The 23207-nt window shown below is 38.2% G+C and overlaps 1 protein-coding gene across 1 annotated transcript; it reads left to right on the top strand.

Annotated features, from left to right (window-relative positions):
* The first annotated feature begins 1421 nt into the window (after positions 1 to 1421).
* Positions 1422 to 10143, top strand: f10 (coagulation factor X). Its single transcript, XM_028467981.1, has 9 exons — positions 1422 to 1501; positions 2255 to 2415; positions 2990 to 3014; positions 3345 to 3458; positions 4317 to 4448; positions 4528 to 4805; positions 8759 to 8876; positions 8943 to 9130; positions 9428 to 10143. Exons 1-9 carry the CDS (start codon positions 1441 to 1443, stop codon positions 9845 to 9847), a joined length of 1497 nt encoding a protein of 498 aa, XP_028323782.1. The 5' UTR covers positions 1422 to 1440; the 3' UTR covers positions 9848 to 10143.
* The last annotated feature ends 13064 nt before the right edge of the window (positions 10144 to 23207 follow it).

The following is a 23207-nucleotide window of genomic DNA, read 5'->3' on the forward strand; positions in this document are numbered from 1 at the left end:
GTAGAAAATAATGCTAAAGTCCAGCTCACGTTCATTTCTCAGATGGTTTTTAGATTCAAAGTGTTAATGTCAGGTGACACGCTGAATAAACACTTATGATTACAAACTGTGTCTCTTTCTTTGCAAGCTAATAGGCAAGGACAATTTATTAGCATTTCATACACAAGGCAACTCAATGTGGTTTACATGATCAATTTTATTACAGAAAACATTCAACAGCTTAAAAATTGATAAAAACATTAAAATATGCAGCAAAACATGTAAAATCAGCAACAAACACATTACATCAACAACAACATGGACTAAACTGTCCTCTCATAGAGAAAAACAAAACTTTCTTATTAAAGCTACTTTATGTGAAGCTCATAATTTAAGGCTTTTATTTTGATAATCCCACTTTCATCAGAAACATTTCCTATAGCAGTAAAAACTGACAAATTTTGGTTCTCGGCGTCTCTCAAATTTGTCGATTGTGATGATTTTAAAGCTCCGCCTCTTGCCAACTGCAATGAGTTTTCAGCTCCGCCCCATTTTTAGAGTGGATCAGGTCCAACTTTTACCTAAAAATCTAAGTGAACAAAATGCTATTGCTATGGTAAAGCTAATGCTAATGCTATTGCTAGGTTAACGCTAATTCTAGGTAAATGCTAGCTAATGCTAGGTTAATGCCAGGCTAATGCTAGAATATACTAATGTTAATGTTAGCTAATGCTAGTTAATGTTGATGCTAGACTATTGATAACAAATGTTAATGCTAGGTTAATGTTAATGTTAGCTAATGCTAAATAATGCTAATAATAGATTAATGCTAAAGTTAGCCATTGATAGTTAATGGTAAAGCTAGGCGAATGCTAACAAATGTTAATGCTTGGTTAATGCTAATGCTAGTTAATGTTAGGCTAATGCTAATAATAGATTTATTGTAATGCAAGGCAAATACCTGCTAATGCTATTGCTAAGTTGATATTAGGCTCATGTCAATGCTAGGCTAATGCTAGATAATGATAATATTAGGTTAATGCTAATGCTAGTTAATGTTAGGCTAATGCTAATAACAGGTTAATTGTAATGCTAGTCAAATACTTGTTAATGCTATAGCTAGGTTGATATTAGGCTAATGCTAGGCTAATACTAATATTAGGTTAATGCTAATGCTAGGCTAATGCTAATGCAGTGTTCAATGACATGCACCTTTATCCTCAGTTGCATTTTCTTCAGGAAATCTAAATATTCCAGTTCCATGTGCAGCTTCTAAATCATCTCTCATTCCATTGATCTTTGAAATGTGGGTTGATTATTCCCAGTGCATTCTGGGATCTGTTGTCTCATCCTAAAGTCACGTGATAGTGGGTAAGCCCCACCCATTGTGGGGTCATCAGCCTCTGTGCGTCTGACTCCAGTATTCCCAGCACTCCCACAGCTTTCCAGCCCAGCTCAGCCATGTCTGCGTGCGTCCGAGTGTCCCTCGCATTCCTGCTGCTACAAATCAGCGCCGCTCACGGTACGATATCATCCTTATCATCATTATGACTGATAAATAACTCAGAAATATTACTAATAACCACATTACAGACCTGAATCACAACAACAATCAACCTCTGCTTCACTTTTCTCTCATCATAAAATGAAACAAATACAAATCAATGAATTTTCTGATAAGCAGAGGAATAAGTTCTCTACAAATATTGATAATAAACCTGTGAAATCATGATACTGATTAAAAACAATAGAAAAATCTCCTGTAAAAGTAAAAACAAACAATCACGTGCATGTTTTTCCCTTGGAGTTTGAATTTTTAATTCCCACTTAAAACGTAATCACAAATTTTATAAAAACGACAACATTTGTCCTCAGTTTTACCGCAGGGACCTTAAATTAAAGTTTCCAGACTGACACGAATCACTCGCAGCACATTCCAACATATCCCAAAGGTCGAGCTTTTCAAAATAAAAGGAACACACTTGTTGTAGACGCAGACCATTAACATTTTAATTAATAGGAAACATGAACCCAATAAAAATAGTTACAAAAAGAAAATAATCCAATGACTGTTTTATAAGCTTTGTATTGTAGTATTTAAATTAATCTGGCCTTGTTTTTTATAATAATTATGAATATGCATTTATAATAAGATAAGAGGAAACACTTTTTTTCTTCCGTGACGCCCCCTGGAATGACGGCACCATGAACATTGGCCTACGCTGCCTAAACCACACGTCTGTTCTTTAAAGAAGAGTTTCTCATCTCTCTGCAGTTTTCTTGGACAGCCCAGCGGCCAATCAGGTGCTGACGCGAGAACGACGAGCCAACAGCTTTCTAGAGGAGTTGAAACAAGGAAACCAAGAGCGAGAGTGTAACGAAGAGCGATGCAACCTGGAGGAGGCGCGAGAGATCTTTGAAGACATGGAAAAAACGGTGAAAAAAAAGCCTCTTTGGTCCTATTTACCGTAATAACGTGTGCATAATCTACTTCACATTTAATATCTATGGTTTGAATTTATAATCACTGAACACATGAGACTCTTTTGCAGCAAATGTGTTTGTAGCAAAAATCATGAGTGCATTGATGAGATTCCCACAGGAAAACAACCCAAAACATTTATTTTAGTTTTGTTTCAAAAACTTCTGTAATATTCTCTGCACTAACCTTTAAAATGTGATGAAATAATCCATATTTGGTTAAATTATTGTGAATTTCTGTAATGTTATGAAATAATTCAAAGGTAATCAGTTTTTTTTCTGACGAATTGACCAATTTAGGCAAACTTTTAGAAAATAATAAAGCCTTAAAATGATGCAACTTTTGCAGTTTTTTGAAAAAGTTGCTGCAAAATCAGGCATTTTAGGCCAGAACTATTACAGAACGTGACCGTGAAATCCTGAAGGGACTGATATATATCTATATATATATGTAATTACAGTAATTCTTATGAACCTTGAAGACATCAGAATTCTTGACACCAAAACTCTTTGGTTTTCTCCTTTTCAGAACGAGTTCTGGACAGTTTACGTCGGTAAGACCGTGAAAAACCTTTGTCTCAGAAGAAAATCATCAGTACTTTTACTTACTGTATCTTTAATAGAAAACTGATGGCTTTACTCCACCACATGACACACAGGCATCTGAAGTACTTGTTAGCTTTCTGTTTTGTGTTAGCAACAAAGTACAACATAAACTCTGAATAAGTAAAAACAAAGTACACAATAACAAAGTCTATCAACCAATTAGAAAACCACCAGGACACAAACAAACCAGGGAAGAGTCTCAACACCAGATAACGCACCAGCAGTTTCTGACATTCACCACTAGATGGAAACCATCGGTGTTTCTGTTCCTTCCGTAGACGGCGACGCGTGCGACTCCCAGCCGTGCGCTCACGGCGGACTCTGCAAAGATGGGATCGGCACGTACGTTTGTCACTGCCAGACGGGATACAAAGGCTTCAACTGTGAAATTGGTAAAAGACTCACAGCTGGAACAAGTTTTTCATGGTGTCTATTGTGCGTGTGCGACTTTCTTTTCACATAAAAGCTAAAAAGTTTGAACTTTTCCTACTTTAGTCAATAATCTGCTCCTCCCTCTCTATTCACCACAAGGTTTGAACTCTTCCACTGTTCATTTTGTCAAGTCATCATAGTTTTTGTCAACAATAACTATACTATCACTAATTAGAAAAAATACAGGTGACCAAAAAGCATAACTATCAATCAGAACTTACTTTATTTTTTGGAAGGTATCCAATCAAAACTCCTTTTGTTACGTTGAAGGCGGTACAAGACGTAAGCCTATTGTCATGCTAATTGTATCTTTAATAAATGCAGTAACTTTTATGTTCTTATACTTTGTGTTTTAGTCGACTATATCTGTAACCAACTAAAATCCTATTGACATGTTCCATCTTACTTCCTATTGGATCATTTACCAGCTTGTCCCGCCTTCCACACAACAAAAGTAGTTCTGATTAGAAACCTTCCAAAAAAAAAATATAAATAGTAGTTCTGATTAGATTTAGCCACATGTGAACATTAAAGTTAAGATTTCATTAGTTCCCAAAAATATCAATATATTTTGAATGAATTGCGTCTTTGGTATTGGGGCGTCACAGTATGACCTTTAAAGAAACGTTATGTTAAAACTCGAGGTGTAACATTTTTAAACATAGTTTAGGTGTCTTTTTTCATGTTCCTTTGTGATATTGAGTTGTTGTGCTGCTTTTAATCTGACGTGGGTCCATGTAGAACTTCTTTAGTAATGTTTGGTTAGAGTTCAAAGGTCGTTGTTGTAAACTTTCTGCTCTGAATCAATTGTTTTCCAGTAATCCCAGAGCTCTGTGAGAATAAAAATGGCGGCTGTGAACACTTTTGTAACGTTGTCGGAGGAAGCGTTAAGTGTTCCTGCGCTGACGGACACTTCCTGGGTTTGGACGATAAATCCTGCGAGTCCAAGGGTCTGTGACGTCAACAACAAAGTGTTCTCGAGTAAGTTTTCTGCAGAACACACACTGAACTGGGCATTTCTCTTCACAGAGGCCTTTAAATGTGGTTCCATCATCACCTCCGACACGCGGACCGTTTTCAGGTATCAGCGGAAGAATGTGACTCAGGGAAATGAAACCACATCCAACCACACCAGCGCAGAACATCAGAACATCACCAAAAACGACCAGCCGTCCTTCACGTTTGATAACAGAAGCCACGATCTGCCTAAATTTATCGTTTTTGAGGAGACGATCGTCGCCCAAATGGCAGGAATGACTCGGATTGTTAATGGAGAGGATTGTCCTCCAGGAGAATGTCCATGGCAGGTAAAGATAACAACTTAATCTGAAACAATTTTGATCAAATTTGAAAAGTATCTGTTCTCATTCTATTGGATCTAAGTCTACATTTGACACTGTAGATCATAGAATGTTGTTGCACAGATTGTAAACATGGGTTGGACTAAATGTTAAAGTAATGGTTTAAGTTCTACTTGGAGGAGCAACGCATTGTAAACTAATGTCCTGTGGGGTTCCTCAGGGATCTGTTCTTGGACCTCTTCTGTTTAGCCTTTATATGCTTCCTTTAGGACACATTTTACACAACTGTAAGGTTGATTATCAGAGCTACGCAGATGACACACAACTATATCTATCACTGAACCCAGATGACTATGGTCCCATTGAGGTGTTGTGTGACTGCTTAGAAAAGTAAACTGATGGATGAGTGAAAACTTCCTTCAACTAAACCATGACAAGATGGAGGTGATTGTCTTTGGTAACAAGGAAAAGAGGACTGCTGTCAGCAAGTATCTGAGTCTGGATCTTTAGAAGATAAAGACCAAGTCAAAAACCTTGGTGTTCTGATTGACTCAGATCTGACATTCAGCATCAGATCAAATCTATCACAAAAACATCTTCTACCACCTAAAGAACATCTCCAGAGTGAAAGGTTTAATGACTCAGAAAGATCAGGAGTATGAAATGCGCTATACAAATACATTTGCCTTGCTTTGCCTCTAAGGTTATATGGCCGTGAATAGTGAACAATAACCTGCACTGGTTGATGTGAGGGTCCACTGAGGATAGTCGGAGTGAGTCCATGGCCCTGGAAAGTAGAGCCTGAGCACTAACTGGTTGGTTTGCTGTACAGATTATTCAGACAACACCAAAGAACAACTGACACTAGAACAGAGTCGTGAGGATATCAAGAGCAGTTAAAATAATGTAGTGAAGGGTTGACAGTTACTGGCAGGAGAAATGATGAACTTTTGACAGCCTGAGGCCAAAACTCTCTGATCGTTCATTCAAAGCGAGAGCAGATGTCAGCTGCTAAAAATGAAACCAACAACGTAGTAGTTTTTGACAGCCTGATATTGGACATTCAATAGATGACATTCAGTGTTCAGAGCATGTAGCTCTACTATTACAACCACTCTCCCTGAATCACCCCCCCCCCATCCCCACATTACACCATCAGACCACTTCATGTTCTTTAGGATCTGGTGTTTCAGTGTTGATCATATCCAGTACAAACAATGGATCACAGATCCCTCCTGATTACAGCTGTGTTCATTGCTTTTCTCGTTTCCACTTCCTTAACGGCACAATATGCAGCGGCCGTGATGATTTAAGGCATCTTAAGCAATAACAAAGCTTTTCCATCACATTGAGTGTATTGACCTTTGACTGATCAATTCTTGGCTATACATAGTTAAACGATCATAATGGCCTATTAACAAGGCTTTGTCAATGGCGCGTTTCCATTGGTGGTATCGGCTCTACACGCGCCTTGCTATCGCACTGAGTCTAATCAGAGGTGGTCAAGTGGAGGAGATGTGAGAGCACAAGTAACAACCAGGGCTTTAGAGGACAATAGATGTGCTTATATCAAGAGGACAACAGCAGAGTGAAGTAACATTCTGGCATTGAGGAGGAAACGTGTTCCAGACAAAAAAACATTCTGATAGCGTGCAGGAAAATGAGAAGTGGCTATTATGGGATGTGAATGGACAAATGAGGTAATACCTTTTTTATATATTAGCTTTATTCCACAGCCTTTCTCTGCAGAGTTTAGAGTGTACGCCCATTATCTAGTAGCTGCGTTTCCATTACTCTTGGAAATGTGCAAAACCTAAATATTTCAATAAAAACTGGTGATGGAAACTCAAATATCTCTAAAATGTTTTTACGCTTTTATGAGGAGGAATTTCAGACGTTTTGATATTAAAATGTGTTACAAATTAACCATGGAAACACTTTTTACACAAATACACGTCACATATTGTGACGTACCTGGTCACATGACCACTTCTCTCTGAGAAAACATGGCGCAGTACGTTAGACTTAATAAATATTAGTTCCACATTAGACGTGAAACGACAAAGGAACACAGAGTGTTCTAAGGAGGTTCGGAGCGTCCATCTTTTTCACGGGAGTTACGAGGCTCCTCCCCCAAAAACAACATTAAATGGAAACACGTTCAAAGTGCAATTATACTTTGTCATCATTTAGAAATATTGCTTTTATTTTGTGAGAAACTGGTGCTGGAATCCCAGCTAGTGACAACTAACACATGCAGGAACAATCATTTAAACCCACACTCAATGATGTAATATACATATGTCATTTAGCTCCGCCTCAAACTAAAGCAATGCCTTCTGTCATCAAAGATCCCTTTAATAAGCTACTGTAGCCCACATTTAAAATCCTCTCGTCATACGTGTGGCGTCAGCAGAACTAGAAGTTCTAAGATAAACACGTTATCTGACCTTCACCCACACAGAACAGAACAGTTACTACTGTGTGTAACTGGGACGACTGATGTCTGTGTTGCAACTAAAAATGGGAGATAATAAGTCATAATGATACAAATAAACTGCTTCAACAGGACTGTTTATTATATTTATTAAATTCACTGCCAAACCTTGTCTATAGAGAAGTCAAACTGAGGAAAACCACACATTGTTCAACACTTTTCAAATGTTCTATTATTTGCAATTTTTTCCAATTAAAAAATGTTGTAATAAAATGATAAAATGTTGCCATAAGGACATAACCATGAATTAATTAATCAATGAATCATTATTATTAGAATAGGTTTCCTTTTTACTCTTATTAAAATTATTATTCTTTATGTTTTTTCACAGGCTCATCCTCCACTGCTGTTTTCAATTACCCGTGTTCAATTCAAATTCAATTACAATTACAGTAACCAGCATTTTTTTCCAGTTACAAAAACAATATTTTTTATCCTCAGAAAGTCAATTACAATTACATTCTCCATTACTAAAGTTCAATTACAATTAATCACAATTACTGAGCCTGAAATAAATAACCTATAAAAATGTAACATTCCTCTTGTGTTAGCTTTCTGTTAGCATCTCTAATGCTAACAGGTTCTAATTCAGCTGTAAAATACACTAAAAACAATATCTATTATCTAATTTATTTCCTATCTATTGATTACCTTGTTAGGATTCATAATCAATGATAATATAGGTTTTAATATTTATGATGTGGACGTCTGAGCCTTTATTGTGTCAGTATATCTATAGATTTATATTTATTTTAATGGTAAATGTGTGAAAGCTTGATCTGAAACACAATTTAATAATTATTAACTACATATGTGTAGATCTGTAACATATAGAACTGTAACATGGTTCAACAGTTTAGCGTTAAATTATAATTGACAATTTTCATATAATTTGAGGTAATTCCAATTACAAAGTCAATTATCTGAACTTAAAAATGTAATGTAAAATGTAATTATGATTACGACAGCAACAGAATTTTACAATTACAATTAAAGCCCTGAACGGCGTCGTAGGGACCGAATTACAATTATGGCATTAATATGAAATTAGCAACTTTGCGGCGGCGCCACGGCCAAACCGTTAGAGATTAAAGCGATTAGTTTGCACAAATGCGTTTCCACGGTGAAACGCCATTATTGACCCTTGACTCAAGATGACTGACTTTCTGTTTGGTTTTGGGTCGTATCGTAACTTTTTGTTGATCTTGGGGTCGAGAATACGTGTAATGAATTTCATACGTATCGGTCAAACCTGTTGGTCGCGCGGTTCCATCGCAATTCTTGCGTTTGTAAGAATTATGGCGTTCAGAATTTTGCCATAATTGTAATTATCAATTACGCAATTATAATTATAATTAACCCCAACCCTGTCTTATACATTCAAGATTTCCACATACAGCACTTTCACTTGCAATGTATCTGTTATTAATCTCATGTTTATTAATTATTCATTTCCTCTCAGGCTCTCCTCCTGAACGAGGACGACATCGGCTTCTGCGGAGGAACCATTCTTAACGAATACATCATCCTGAGCGCGGCTCACTGCATGAACCATTCGCGTTCCCTCTACGTGAAGCTCGGTACGTTCCACCGGCCAATCACAACTGTGCATTTTAGAAAAGTTGCCGACTCTGTTTATCGTCCAGGTGAGTTCGACACACTGGTGAACGACGGGAACGAAGTGGTGCATCACGTAGAGACCGTCCTCACGCACAACCATTACAAACCGGACACGTACCACAACGACATCGCTCTCATCAAGCTCAGGGAGCCAATCAAATTCAGCCGATTCATCCTCCCAGCATGCCTCCCTGAGCCAGACTTCGCAGAAAAGGTACGATTTTAAGCCTCGAAATGACAACGTAGCAGGAGCAAGAGAACGCGTTTCACGTATCTCGTACATTTGTAGTACTGTACAGTTGTTTAGATAGCGGTAAATTAGTGGTCAGGGTTGGACTACTTTGTAATTGTAATTACCATGGAAATGCGATAAAAATCGTACATTTGTAGTTAATAATTATTAAAAAAAATTGTTTTTCTCAAATCATTCACAAATCTTTCAAAATAAAAGCACAACATATTTGTCTATGTCCAGGTAAAAGCATTAAAACATTTCTCACTGTGTTTGCAGGTGTTGATGAAGCAGCCGGACGGCACAGTCAGCGGTTTTGGTCGTCTTGGTGAGGGTCGCCAACCGTCCACCATCCTGCAGCGTCTCAGCCTTCCTTACGTGGACCGCCACACCTGCAGGGAATCCACCAAGCTGCGCATTTCCGCACGCATGTTCTGCGCCGGCTACGACACCATCGATAAGGACGCCTGCCAAGGCGACAGCGGCGGACCGCACGTCACACGATACCGCAACACGTACTTCGTCACCGGCATCGTGAGCTGGGGCGAGGGCTGCGCTCGTAAAGGGAAATACGGCGTCTACACACAAGTGTCCAAATACATCAACTGGATCCGCCAAGGAATCGAAAACCTGATGCCGAAAAAACCAAGCAGCACCAGGCGGCGCCGCTCCGGTCCAATCAGGAGGCTGACGCTTTAAACCAGAAGTTACTTCAGAAATAGGACGTGTGTTAAAATGTGAAAGTTAAAGAGTAACTAAACCCCAAAAACAGGTTTTTTTCTGCTGAATACTAATGTATTTGTGTATGAAATAGTGCTGTTCATTGATCCTGGTTCAACTCTCAACATTTTAGTCAAACTATTTCAATATTTAGTTATAAAACATCAGAGTGACTGCCCTCTATGGCAGGGGTTCTCAACCTTGGGGTCACGAGACACTGGGAGGGGGTCTCCAGATGCCTTCAGGAAACTAAGAATATTTTTTGAACAATTTGAGAATATTTTTGCTTATTTTTACCATTTTTCTGCAACTCCACCAAATTCGAACCTATTTTCATCACTTTTTCTTGCCATATTTTTGCTCCTTTGAATGTATTTTTGTTCCATTTCTCACACTTCTACATCACATTAGTACATGTTCAGCACTTATAAACCCTTTCTACCACTTTTACACCTAATGTCACACATGTTGACACATTATTGGCCACGTTTACATGGGAGCTTTAATTCCTCTTTAAACCAACTATGTAAATACTTCATTCCTAATGCTAATTAAACTTCAATCTGAATGAAGTGCCTGGTTTATTCAGATTTTAATTCTGAATTAGATCATTCCTTTTTCTTGTAAACACTTAACTTGCTTAATTCTGCTTTATGTTAATTTGGGTCGTTTGCTGCAATGATGACATAATCCAAAATGGCCGTCCAGACTAGAGCCAAGACCATTTATTTATAAGAGCCTCAGAAAACATGGATATAATGAAAAGAGTGGATGATGGAAGCATAAATATGCAGATTTTCACACAGACTTATTAAACACACACAGACCTCGGTAAACGCGATAAATGGAACAGGCTTCACTGGACGACTGGCACTAGGACCCAGAGGTGGAGTAAATGTGACGCTGTACTGCATTCACAGGCTGTGATATCAACAAGTTTAGAATTGTAGCTGTTGTTTTACTGGCTTTTATTCACCAGTGATGATAATCGTGTGTTATTGTCGAGCTGCTGCTTCTAAACTAGAATCAAAATAAAAGTGAAAACAGTTCTCGTGTGTGTTACGGCGATAATAAAAGGTTTGTTGTGTGTTTTTCTCGATAGACGTGAAACGTCTCGTTCTCCTTCCCGACGCCCAGACTGAAAGAGGAATTAAATTAAGCCAAATATCTAAACCTCAATTCAGAATTACTATTACCATGTAAACACGAAGCAGAACTCTTTGATTCTCAATGATTTCATTTGGAAAAACTAATTCCACATTTAAAAAAACATTATGAACTGTGGCTATTGTCACTTTTAACCTCTTTTCACCATATTTCATGATTATTTTTGCCAATTTAACCACATTCACCATTTTTCATTCCCATTATTGGCCAATTTAAACTTTTTTCTGCCACTTTTAATCTAATATTAACACTTTCAACCCTTTTTACAACTTTTTCTGTCTGTTTTTATCCACTCTAAATTGAAACTTTTAACTCATTTCTATGGTTCTATGGATTTCCATCTTTAAGATGACTATAATAATAATAATAATAAACGTTCCTGGATAACAGTGGATATTATTCAGATGAATAAATAAATGTGGTTATCACAGATTCATAGAACAATAGACCATCATTTTACTGACTTTATGGATGGACCCCAAAAATCTCTCCTTTATTCCCCCTTATAGATGGTCCTGTCTCCACATGACTGTTCTTCAACCCGTTAACCTTAAAACACAGAAAGTGCATCTTTGACACAATGGTTGCTAGGCTGCCTCCAAAGAGTTCCATTTGTGGGCGGAGCCTCCAGGTTGTCATGTGGCAGGGCTGGTTCTTTTTCTGATTTTGCCTTTCAAGTTTGTACGCCTTTCAAGTTTGTACGCCTTTCAAGTTTGTACACCTTTCAAGTTTGTACAGAAGAAGTAGAACCACATTCACACAAAGATCATAGTTGTCACAGTTTCTACACGTTTGTTGGAAGTTCTCAGAAAGATACACCTTCAAAATGGCTCTGACGAGAATTAGAAATTTCTTTAAGCGTAAAGAAGCTGATTCTGAGTTAGGGTTGGATCAGCTAAAGAAGGTGGTATTGGCGAGGAAGCAGGAGAGACTGGAGCTGAACAGTGGGATTCTGGAGAAGATGGTGGAGTGGCAGCAGCATGTTGAAGAAGAGCAGAGGAAGAGAGAGGAAGAACTGCAGCAGGAGGAGGTCCATCTGTACCAGTTCTTTGTCTCGCTGCAGGAGGACGAGCAGAAAATAGAACTAAAACAAAAGCAACTACAGCAGTTGGAGCTGAAGCTCAAGAACAAGGAGGAACATCAGGAGCCCCTGCAGGAGCTGATTGAGAAACAAGAACATCTGCAGCAGGAGAAACTCCAACAGCAGGAGATTTCCCTCTTCCTGCAGGAAACACAGCTAAAGCAGGAGGAGGAGCAGCAGGATATAGAATGGAGGGAGCATCACCTTCATCAAAATAAACAGCGGCAAAAAATCCTGAAGGAGATCATCCATCGCTTTCAGCAAGACAACCAGAACAACCAGGAGCAGCTGCAGCAGCGCCTTCTGCAGACACGCGTGAAGCTAGGGGAGATAGATCAGAGAGAGCTGAGGCTGCAGGAGCAACGAGAGGAGCTGAAGAACGTCATGGAGAAAGTAGAACTCCTGGCAGAAGTAAGTGAGGAGTGGGAGGTGGAAGAACAACGACAAGTGGAGAAGCTGCGTGAGATGAAGGACAAGCTCCAAGAACTGATCTCTCAGAAGAAGAAAAGCTTGTCAAAAAAGCTGAAAGAGATGTTTCGTTCAAAGATGGGGAAGAAATTCAAAGAACCTGCATCATAAAAGGTTGGACCTGTGGAAACAGAAGAGGAAGTGGAGCCTGAGCAGGGGGCGGGGCTTAAAGAGTAACTAAATAAATAGTAACTAAACCCCAAAACCACCTTTTTCTACTAAATAAAACCACCAGGTATTGATGGAAAAACAATAAAACCAATGAATGAAAACAAACTTTCTTGTAACAATGTTTATTCACTGTCTTGTTGGTGAATATGTACTTGTTAATAAACTTCAACCTACACCATCTTCATAGTTCTGTTCTAAAAAAGAAACACACACACACACACACACAGCCGCTGGTTAACTAGAAGTGCAACACAACACGAGGACCCACAGAACAACGCTAAGTGAAACAGTTAAAAGATGCTTTGAAAGTTTGAACCTATTTTCATCACTTTTTCTTGCCATATTTTTGCTCCTTTGAATGTATTTTTGTTACATTTCTCACACTTCTACATCACATTAGTACATGTTCAGCACTTATAAACCCTTTCTACCACTTTTACACCTAATGTCACACATGTTGACACATTATTGGCCACGTTTACATGGGAGCTTTAATTCCTCTTTAAACAAACTATGTAAATACTTCATTCCTAATGCAACAAGACAAGCAGAGGATCCGACCATCGAAGACGAAAAATCGATTGAAGAACAGATGATTGATTACCTGGACTCGAAAGGTATTGAAGTGAACCCAGACAACATCAACTACTGCCAGCTGCTGCCAAAACGCAAAGACACCAGAGATGTGAAAATTACATTTACCAACGTGAAATATAAAGCTGAAATAATGAAACAAGGAAGAAAACTTGTGGGAACGATGGTGTTTATGAACGAGAACCTGACGAAGCAGAATGCAAGTATCGCATGGAAAGCACGCCAACTGAAGAAAGGAGGAAAAATTGTGAAAACTTGGACCAGAGGCTGTAGGATTTACATCACACCCCCAGGAGGAGAAAATGGAAAACCCATTCTACTCCAAAGGATGGAAGACCTGGAAAAATACGAATGAGGTACCTAAAAGTCAAGAACACTGATAAAAATCATGGATATGGAAAGAATCACTAAAAATCATCCACAACATCAACAACGAGAGATTAATCAAGTAGATGAAGTGGACCCAAACAACTTTTCACACTGGAAACAATACACGAACAGCCATTACTACACAGAGAATGACTTCAAAGTGGAAAATAAGAAGGAAAAAGGTCTGTCACTTGTTCACTGTAATTGTCGCAGTATGTATGCAAATTTTGAAGACATTAAGGATTACATCTCTACTTTGTATAGGTTTGACATAATAGCACTATCAGAAACTTGGCCAACGTATGCAAAAAGAAAAACATATTATATAAAAAATATATAACAGAAAAAACATTGAAAGCGGAAATACGTTACAAAAAATACAGAAACAAAGTTAATAATTTACTAAGAGAAAAAAAAGAGAATATTATGAAAAACAATTAAAAGAGAATAAAAACAAAAAATTGTGGGAAATTATAAACATTATAACCATGCGCAAATGCAAAGAAAAAAATGCAGACCATTTTATAATAAACAATGTAAAAGAATACAATAAAAACATAATAGCACAAGAACTCAACAGTTTTTTCATAAATACTGGAAAAGACATAGAGAAAGGGATTAATAAACACCCAACACTTAAATGGAACCATTTTGACAATGAGAAGAAAGACATTGATAAGTACCTTGTACTTGAAGAAGTAACAGAAGCAGAGGTGGACAGAATAATCACTACCTGTACCTCAAAAAAATCCAGAGACACTAATAATCTAACTATGAGTCTAATAAAAACCATAACAGCTGAAAATAACCCCGCCATTAACACATATAAGTAATCTATCATTTAAGAATGGGGTTTTCACAGAAAAGATGAAAATTGCATAAATCAGACCGATTTACAAGGGTGGATAAAAATGTAATTTCACTAATTATCGACCTATATCAATATTACCACAATTATCAAAAATTCTGGAAAAACTGTTGAGTTGACTCGACAAATTTATAGAAGACAATAATATACTACATGAAGGACAATATGGATTTAGAAAAGGACGTTCAACAGCAATGGCTATAATTGACATCACGGAGAATATAAGAGAAGCATTAGAAAAAACACTATTTGTATTCGGAATTTTTCTGGACCTAAAAAAAGCCTTTGACACAATTAATCATGATATTCTAGAACAAAAACTTCAAAATTACGGAATAAAGTACAACGCCTTAAAATGGATTAAAAGCTATATGACAAATAGGAAACAATATGTTGACTTTGAAGAACACACATCAAAATGCCAAACCATACAATGTGGTGTTCCACAGGGTTCAATTTTAGGGACAAAACTGTTCATTCTATACATAAACGACATTTTCAAAGTCACAAATTGCCTCAAACTAACGTTGTTTGCAGATGACACAACCATTCTATGCTCAGGCAAAGACATTAAAACTCTAATAGAGTCAACAAATGAGGAACTATCAAAAATTCAAACATGGTTAGATGTAAATAAACTAGCCCTAAACATCAGTAAAACAAAATTCATTAATTTCGGAAAGAGAAAAATAACGGTAGATATAAGACTGAAACTAAACATGGAAATAATAGAAGAAGTAATAGAATATAGGGTACTAGGAGTGTGGATGGACGACAAGCTGACCTGGAAAAAACATATACAAATAGTTAAAAACAAAGTTGCCAAAAGCAGTTACATCCTATGGAAGCTTCAACAAATCCTAAATACCAAATCACTTAAAACAATCTATTCTTCACTCATAGCATCGCACTTAAATTACTGCTCTGAAATATGGGGAAATAACTACAAAACGTATCTTGAACCATTATTTAAACAACAAAAAAAAGTTATAAGAATTTTACATAAAGTACCACACAACACACACACAAACGATTTATTTGTGGAGGCAAAATACCTAAAACTGCAAGAAATAATACACTACAACACACAAATACACGCATTTAGGGCTGCATCAAAAAAACTACCACATCAAATACAAAAACGTTTCACATACAATCAAAATTCCTATGAATTCAGACATAATAATGTGTTTAGACCAAACAGGGTCAAATCAAACTTTGGCAAACATAGTACTGTGTATAGAGCCATGAACCTCTGGAACAGCCTTGACAAAGAAACACAACAGTCAGATAATCTGAAACAATTTAAGGAGAAAACGAGGAGTACATTTCTACACACATACAGATCTCAAGTCAACTCTTCATTGAACTCTACAGTGACGACATGGAACTCATCAACTGGTCATTGAGCACCATCGACAAAATCTTCTCAACGGGGCAATTGCTTCAGCACGAAATACCGTGTCCTAAGGACACATACCCAGGTGGATATGTCGTGGACGCACGAGGGAGAAACCAGATGCTCTGTCTCTCTCTGCTGACAGTGGAAGATGTGGAGGACATCTATCTGCTAGGAGTCATGATCTTTGGCCTGCTAATGATGGGGGTATGTGTATGTGCATGTGCCTTTCTGATGGATCGTAAGCTGAGGAGACTTTCAGAGGATATGAAGGTTCTCCGAAAGAAGAAGAACTTTACTTTTGGAGAGTTGGAGGAATGTAAACAACGACTGGAAAAGAAAGCTCGAGGAGATACGGAATAAAAGGACAGTGAGGAGGAGTAACAACAGGAACAATGACTGTAGACGAGAACACATCACATAAAAAAGGACAAAAAAAAAAAAGGGAAGAAACGAGGTTGGATGTAAAATTATCTGTGTTCAAATCAGGGGATGGATCTGGATAAGCATAATGCTTTTTTTCCGTCGCCCTTTCCGGCATGAAACAGGACAAAAAAAAAAAAAAAAAAAACCAATGATGTGATTTTGCTCTGAATGTCCAAATGAAGTTTCTGTGAATGCAACCATGTCAGAAATGAACTGAATAAATAAAAATAAATAATTAAACTTCAATCTGAATTAAGTGCCTGGTTTATTCAGTATTTTAATTCTGAATTAGATCATTCCTTTTTCTTGTAACACTTAACTTGCTTAATTCTGCTTTATGTTAATTTGGGTCGTTTACTGCAATGATGACATAATCCAAAATGGCCGTCCAGACTAGAGCCAAGACCATTTATTTCTAAGAGCCTCAGAAAACATGGATATAATGAAAAGAGTGGATGATGGAAGCATAAATATGCAGATTTTCACACAGACTTATTAAACACACACAGACCTCGGTAAACGCGATAAATGGAACAGGCTTCACTGGACGACTGGCACTAGGGACCCAGAGGTGGAGGTAAATGTGACGCTGTACTGCATTCACAGGCTGTGATATCAACAAGTTTAGAATTGTAGCTGTTGTTTTACTGGCTTTTTATTCACCAGTGATGATAATCGTGTGTTATTGTCGAGCTGCTGCTTCTAACTAGAATCAAAATAAAAGTGAAAACAGTTCTCGTGTGTGTTACGGCGATAATAAAGGTTTGTTGTGTGTTTTTCTCGATAGACGTGAAACGTCTCGTTCTCCTTCCCGACGCCCAGACTGAAAGAGGAATTAAATTAAGCCAAATATCTAAACCTCAATTCAGAATTACTATTACCATGTAAACACAAAGCAGAACTCTTTGATTCTCAATGATTTCATTTGGAAAAACTAATTCCACATTTAAAAAAACATTATGTAACCGTGGCTATTGTCACCTTTTAAACCTCTGTTCCACCATATTTCATGATTATTTTTGCCAATTTAAACCACATTCACCATTTTTCATTCCCATTATTGGCCAATTTAAACTTTTTTGTCTGCCACTTTTAATCAAATATTAACACTTTCAACCCTTTTTACAACTTTTTCTGTCTGTTTTTATCCACTCTAAATTGAAACTTTTAACTCATTTCTATGGTTTTTAAAATCCCATTTCAACACATTTTCCACCATTTTTGGTCACTTTGAACCATTTTATTAGTGATTAAAACCATGATTTCCATCTTTAAGATGACTATAATAATAATAAATGTTCCTGGATAACAGTGGATATTATTCAGATGAATAAATAAATGTGGTTATCACAGATTCATAGAACAATGGACCATCATTTTACTGACTTTATGGATGGACCCCAAAAATCTCTCCTTTATTCCCCTTATAGATGGTCCTGTCTCCATATGACTGTTCTTCAACCCGTTAACCTTAAAACACAGAAAGTGCATCTTTGACACAATGGTTGCTAGGCTGCCTCCAAAGAGTTCCATTTGTGGGCGGAGCCTCCAGGTTGTCATGTGGCAGGGCTGGTTCTTTTTCTCTGATTTTGCCTTTCAAGTTTGTACGCCTTTCAAGTTTGTACGCCTTTCAAGTTTGTACGCCTTTCAAGTTTGGACGCCTTTCAAGTTTGCACAGAAGAAGTAGAACCACATTCACACAAAGTTCATAGTTGTCACAGTTTCTACACGTTTGTTGGAAGTTCTCAGAAAGATACACCTTCAAAATGGCTCTGACGAGAATTATAAATTTCTTTAAGCGTAAAGAAGCTGATTCTGAGTTAGGGTGGATCAGCTAAAGAAGGGTGGTATTGGCGAGGAAGCAGGAGAGACTGGAGCTGAACAGTGGGATTCTGGAGAAGATGGTGGAGTGGCAGCAGCATGTTGAAGAAGAGCAGAGGAAGAGAGAGGAAGAACTGCAGCAGGAGGAGGTCCATCTGTACCAGTTCTTTGTCTCGCTGCAGGAGGACGAGCAGAAAATAGAACTAAAACAAAAGCAACTACAGCAGTTGGAGCTGAAGCTAAAGAACAATCAGGAACATCAGGAGCCCCTGCAGGAGCTGATTAAGAAACAAGAACATCTGCAGCAGGAGAAACTCCAACAGCAGGAGATTTCCCTCTTCCTGCAGGAAACACAGCTAAAGCAGGAGGAGGAGCAGCAGGACATAGAATGGAGGGAGCATCACCTTCATCAAAATAAACAGCGGCAAAAAAATCCTGAAGGAGATCATCCATCGCTTTCAGCAAGACAACCAGAAACAACCAGGAGCAGCTGCAGCAGCGCCTTCTGCAGACACGCGTGAAGCTAGGAGAGATGGATCAGAGAGAGCTGAGGCTGCAGGAGCAACGAGAGGAGCTGAAGAACGTCATGGAGAAAGTAGAACTCCTGGCAGAAGTAAGTGAGGAGTGGGAGGTGGAAGAACAACAACAAGTGGAGAAGAAGCTGCGTGAGATGAAGGACAAGCTCCAAGAACTGCTCTCTCAGAAGAAGAAGAAGAAGAAAAGCTTGTCAAAAAAGCTGAAAGAGATGTTTCGTTCAAAGACTGGGAAGAAATTCAAAGAACCTGCATCATAAAAGGTTGGACCTGTGGAAACAGAAGAGGAAGTGGAGCCTGAGCAGGGGGCGGGGCTTAAAGAGTAACTAAATAAATAGTAACTAAACCCCAAAACCACCTTTTTCTACTAAATAAAACCACCAGGTATTGATGGAAAAACAATAAAACCAATGAATGAAAACAAACTTTCTTGTAACAATGTTTATTCACTGTCTTGTTGGTGAATATGTACTTGTTTAATAAACTTCAACCTACACCATCTTCATAGTTCTGTTCTAAAAAAGAAACACACACACACACACACACACAGCCGCTGGTTAACTAGACGTGCAACACAACACGAGGACCCACAGAACAACGCTAAGTGAAACAGTTAAAAGATGCTTTGAAAGTTTAAAAGAAGAAATAAATAAAAAAAGACCAAGTTTCTCCTGCAGTTTGTGAGAATATTTACTGTAGGACTGAACGGCTGTTTTAAGGTTTGCTTGTTCAGGTTATTAAATAAAGTTTGGAAAGTTGAGGACATAGTTTCACAAAAACTTCACATTTTTACCATCACTAACATTCTTTAATTAATCACAAAGAATCCAAGGTGGAGAGTCTGTTTGCCACCATTAATCTATGGCTGGGGTTGCCAGAATTGGTGTTTTCCTGTTTAGAATTAAAGCCTGTTTACGTGTTTTAGCCGCGTCAGCTCAAAATAAATCTGGCACTCTGGTGAACGATGTTTACAATAATGTCTATCAAACCAAAACACAATCAGTTCCTACAACGCTGCACTATTACACAACTATTTGAAATAACGTGGGGAAGAGAAAGATGAAAATGAGCTCTAGTTTGGCTAGGTCTTTTTTGTGTTGTTACATTCAAATTATATTAAAAAAAAAAGGATAACAATGTTGAATTTATTCAATAGTGGTTAGGGCATCGTGAGCTGCTCGTAAAGGGAAATACGGCGTCTACACACAAGTGTCCAAATACATCAACTGGATCCGCCAAGGAATCGAAAACCTGATGCCGAAAAACCAAGTAGCACCAGGCGGCGCCGCTCCGGTCCAATCAGGAGGCTGACGCTTTAAGACAGAAGTTTTTAAAAGTACACACATGGTTTACTTCAGAAATAGGACGTGTGTTAAAATGTGAAAGTATTAAGAGGTAACTAAACCCCAAAACAGGTTTTTTTCTGCTGAATACTCATGTATTTGTGTATGAAATAGTGCTGTTCATTGATCCTGGTTCAACTCTCAACATTTTAGTCAAACTATTTCAATATTTAGTATCAAACATCAGAGGTGACTGCCCTCTATGGCAGGGGTTCTCAACCTTGGGTCACGAGACACTGGGAGGGGTCTCCAGATGCCTTCAGGAAACTAAGAATATTTTTTTGAACAATTTGAGAATATTTTGCTTATTTTTACCATTTTTCTGCAACTCCACCAAATTCACCAAATTTGAACCTATTTTCATCACTTTTTCTTGCCATATTTTTGCTCCTTGAAATGTATTTTTGTTACATTTCTCACACTTTCTACATCACATTAGTACATGTTCAGCACTTATAAACCCTTTCTACCACTTTTACACCTAATGTCACACATGTTGACACATTATTGGCCACGTTTACATGGGAGCTTTAATTCCTCTTTAAACCAACTATGTAAATACTTCATTCCTAATGCTAATTAAACTTCAATCTGAATGAAGTGCCTGGTTTATTCAGATTTTAATTCTGAATTAGATCATTCCTTTTTCTTGTAAACACTGAACTTGCTTAATTCTGCTTTATGTTAATTTGGGTCGTTTGCTGCAATGATGACATAATCCAAAATGGCCGTCCAGACTAGAGCCAAGACCATTTATTTATAAGAGCCTCAGAAAACATGGATATAATGAAAAGAGTGGATGATGGAAGCATAAATATGCAGATTTTCACACAGACTTATTAAACACACACAGACCTCGGTAAACGCGATAAATGGAACAGGCTTCACTGGACGACTGGCACTAGGACCCAGAGGTGGAGTAAATGTGACGCTGTACTGCATTCACAGGCTGTGATATCAACAAGTTTAGAATTGTAGCTGTTGTTTTACTGGCTTTTATTCACCAGTGATGATAATCGTGTGTTATTGTCGAGCTGCTGCTTCTAAACTAGAATCAAAATAAAAGTGAAAACAGTTCTCGTGTGTGTTACGGCGATAATAAAAGGTTTGTTGTGTGTTTTTCTCGATAGACGTGAAACGTCTCGTTCTCCTTCCCGACGCCCGACGGAAAGAGGAATTAAATTAAGCCAAATATCTAAACCTCAATTCAGAATTACTATTACCATGTAAACACTAAGCAGAACTCTTTGATTCTCAATGATTTCATTTGGAAAACTAATTCCACATTTAAAAAAAACATTATGTAACCGTGGCTATTGTCACTTTTAACCTCTTTTCACCATATTTCATGATTATTTTTGCCAATTTAACCACATTCACCATTTTTCATTCCCATTATTGGCCAATTTAAACTTTTTTCTGCCACTTTTAATCTAATATTAACACTTTCAACCCTTTTTACAACTTTTTCTGCCTGTTTTTATCCACTCTAAATTGAAACTTTTTTTTTTTTTTTTTTTTTTTTTTTTTTTTTTTTAAAGGATTTTTTTGGCTCTAGTGGCCTTTATATGACAGTTGCTTGACAGGAAAGGGGTCAGAGAGAGCAGGGAATGACACGCAGGAAAGGGTCCCAGGCCGGAATCGAACCTGGACCCGCTGCAGGTGAGGAACTATAGCCTCTGTACATGGGGCGGGCGCTCTACCCACTGAGCTAACACCCCCCTAAATTGAAACTTTTAACTCATTTCTATGGTTTCACCACATTTTCCACCACCATTTTTGGTCACTTTGAACCATTTTATTAGTGATTAAAACCATGATTTCCATCTTTAGATGACTATAATAATAATAATAAACGTTCCTGGATAACAGTGGATATTATTCAGATGAATAAATAAATGTGGTTATCACAGATTCATAGAACAATAAGACCATCATTTTACTGACTTTATGGGATGGACCCCAAAAATCTCTCCCTTTATTCCCCCTTATAGATGGTCCTGTCTCCACATGACTGTTCTTCAACCCGTTAACCTTAAAACACAGAAAGTGCATCTTTGACACAATGGTTGCTAGGGCTGCCTCCAAAGAGTTCCATTTGTGGGCGGAGCCTCCAGGTTGTCATGTGGCAGGGCTGGTTCTTTTTCTGATTTTGCCTTTCAAGTTTGTACGCCTTTCAAGTTTGTACGCCTTTCAAGTTTGTACGCCTTTCAAGTTTGCACAGAAGAAGTAGAACCACATTCACACAAAGATCATAGTTTTCACAGTTTCTACACGTTTGTTGGAAGTTCTCAGAAAGATACACCTTCAAAATGGCTCTGACGAGAATTATAAATTTCTTTAAGCGTAAAGAAGCTGATTCTGAGTTAGGGTTGGATCAGCTAAAGAAGGTGGTATTGGCGAGGAAGCAGGAGAGCCAGGAGCTGAACAGTGGGATTCTGGAGAAGACGTTGGAGTGGCATCAGCATGTTGAAGAAGAGCAGAGGAAGAGAGAGGAAACTGCAGCAGGAGGAGTCCATCTGAACCAGTTCTTTGTCTCGCTGCAGGAGACGAGCAGAAAATAGAAATGAAACAAAAGCAACTACAGCAGTTGGAGCTGAAGCTAAAGAACAATCAGGAACATCAGGAGCCCCTGCAGGAGCTGATTAAGAAACAAGAACATCTGCAGCAGGAGAAACTCCAACAGCAGATTTCCCTCTTCCTGCAGGAAACACAGCTAAAGCAGGAGGAGGAGCAGCAGGACATAGAATGGAGGGAGCATCACCTTCATCAAAATAAACAGCGGCAAAAAATCCTGAAGGAGATCATCCATCGCTTTCAGCAAGACAACCAGAACAACCAGGAGCAGCTGCAGCAGCGCCTTCTGCAGACACGCGTGAAGCTAGGGGAGATAGATCAGAGAGAGCTGAGGCTGCAGGAGCAACGAGAGGAGCTGAAGAACGTCATGGAGAAAGTGGAACTCCTGGCAGAAGTAAGTGAGGAGTGGGAGGTGGAAGAACAACGACAAGTGGAGAAGCTGCGTGAGATGAAGGACAAGCTCCAAGAACTGATCTCTCAGAAGAAGAAGAAGAAGAAAAGCTTGTCAAAAAAGCTGAAAGA

The sequence above is a fragment of the Gouania willdenowi genome, chromosome 2 (assembly GCF_900634775.1).
Source record: "Gouania willdenowi chromosome 2, fGouWil2.1, whole genome shotgun sequence".
Taxonomy (NCBI): domain Eukaryota; kingdom Metazoa; phylum Chordata; class Actinopteri; order Blenniiformes; family Gobiesocidae; genus Gouania; species Gouania willdenowi.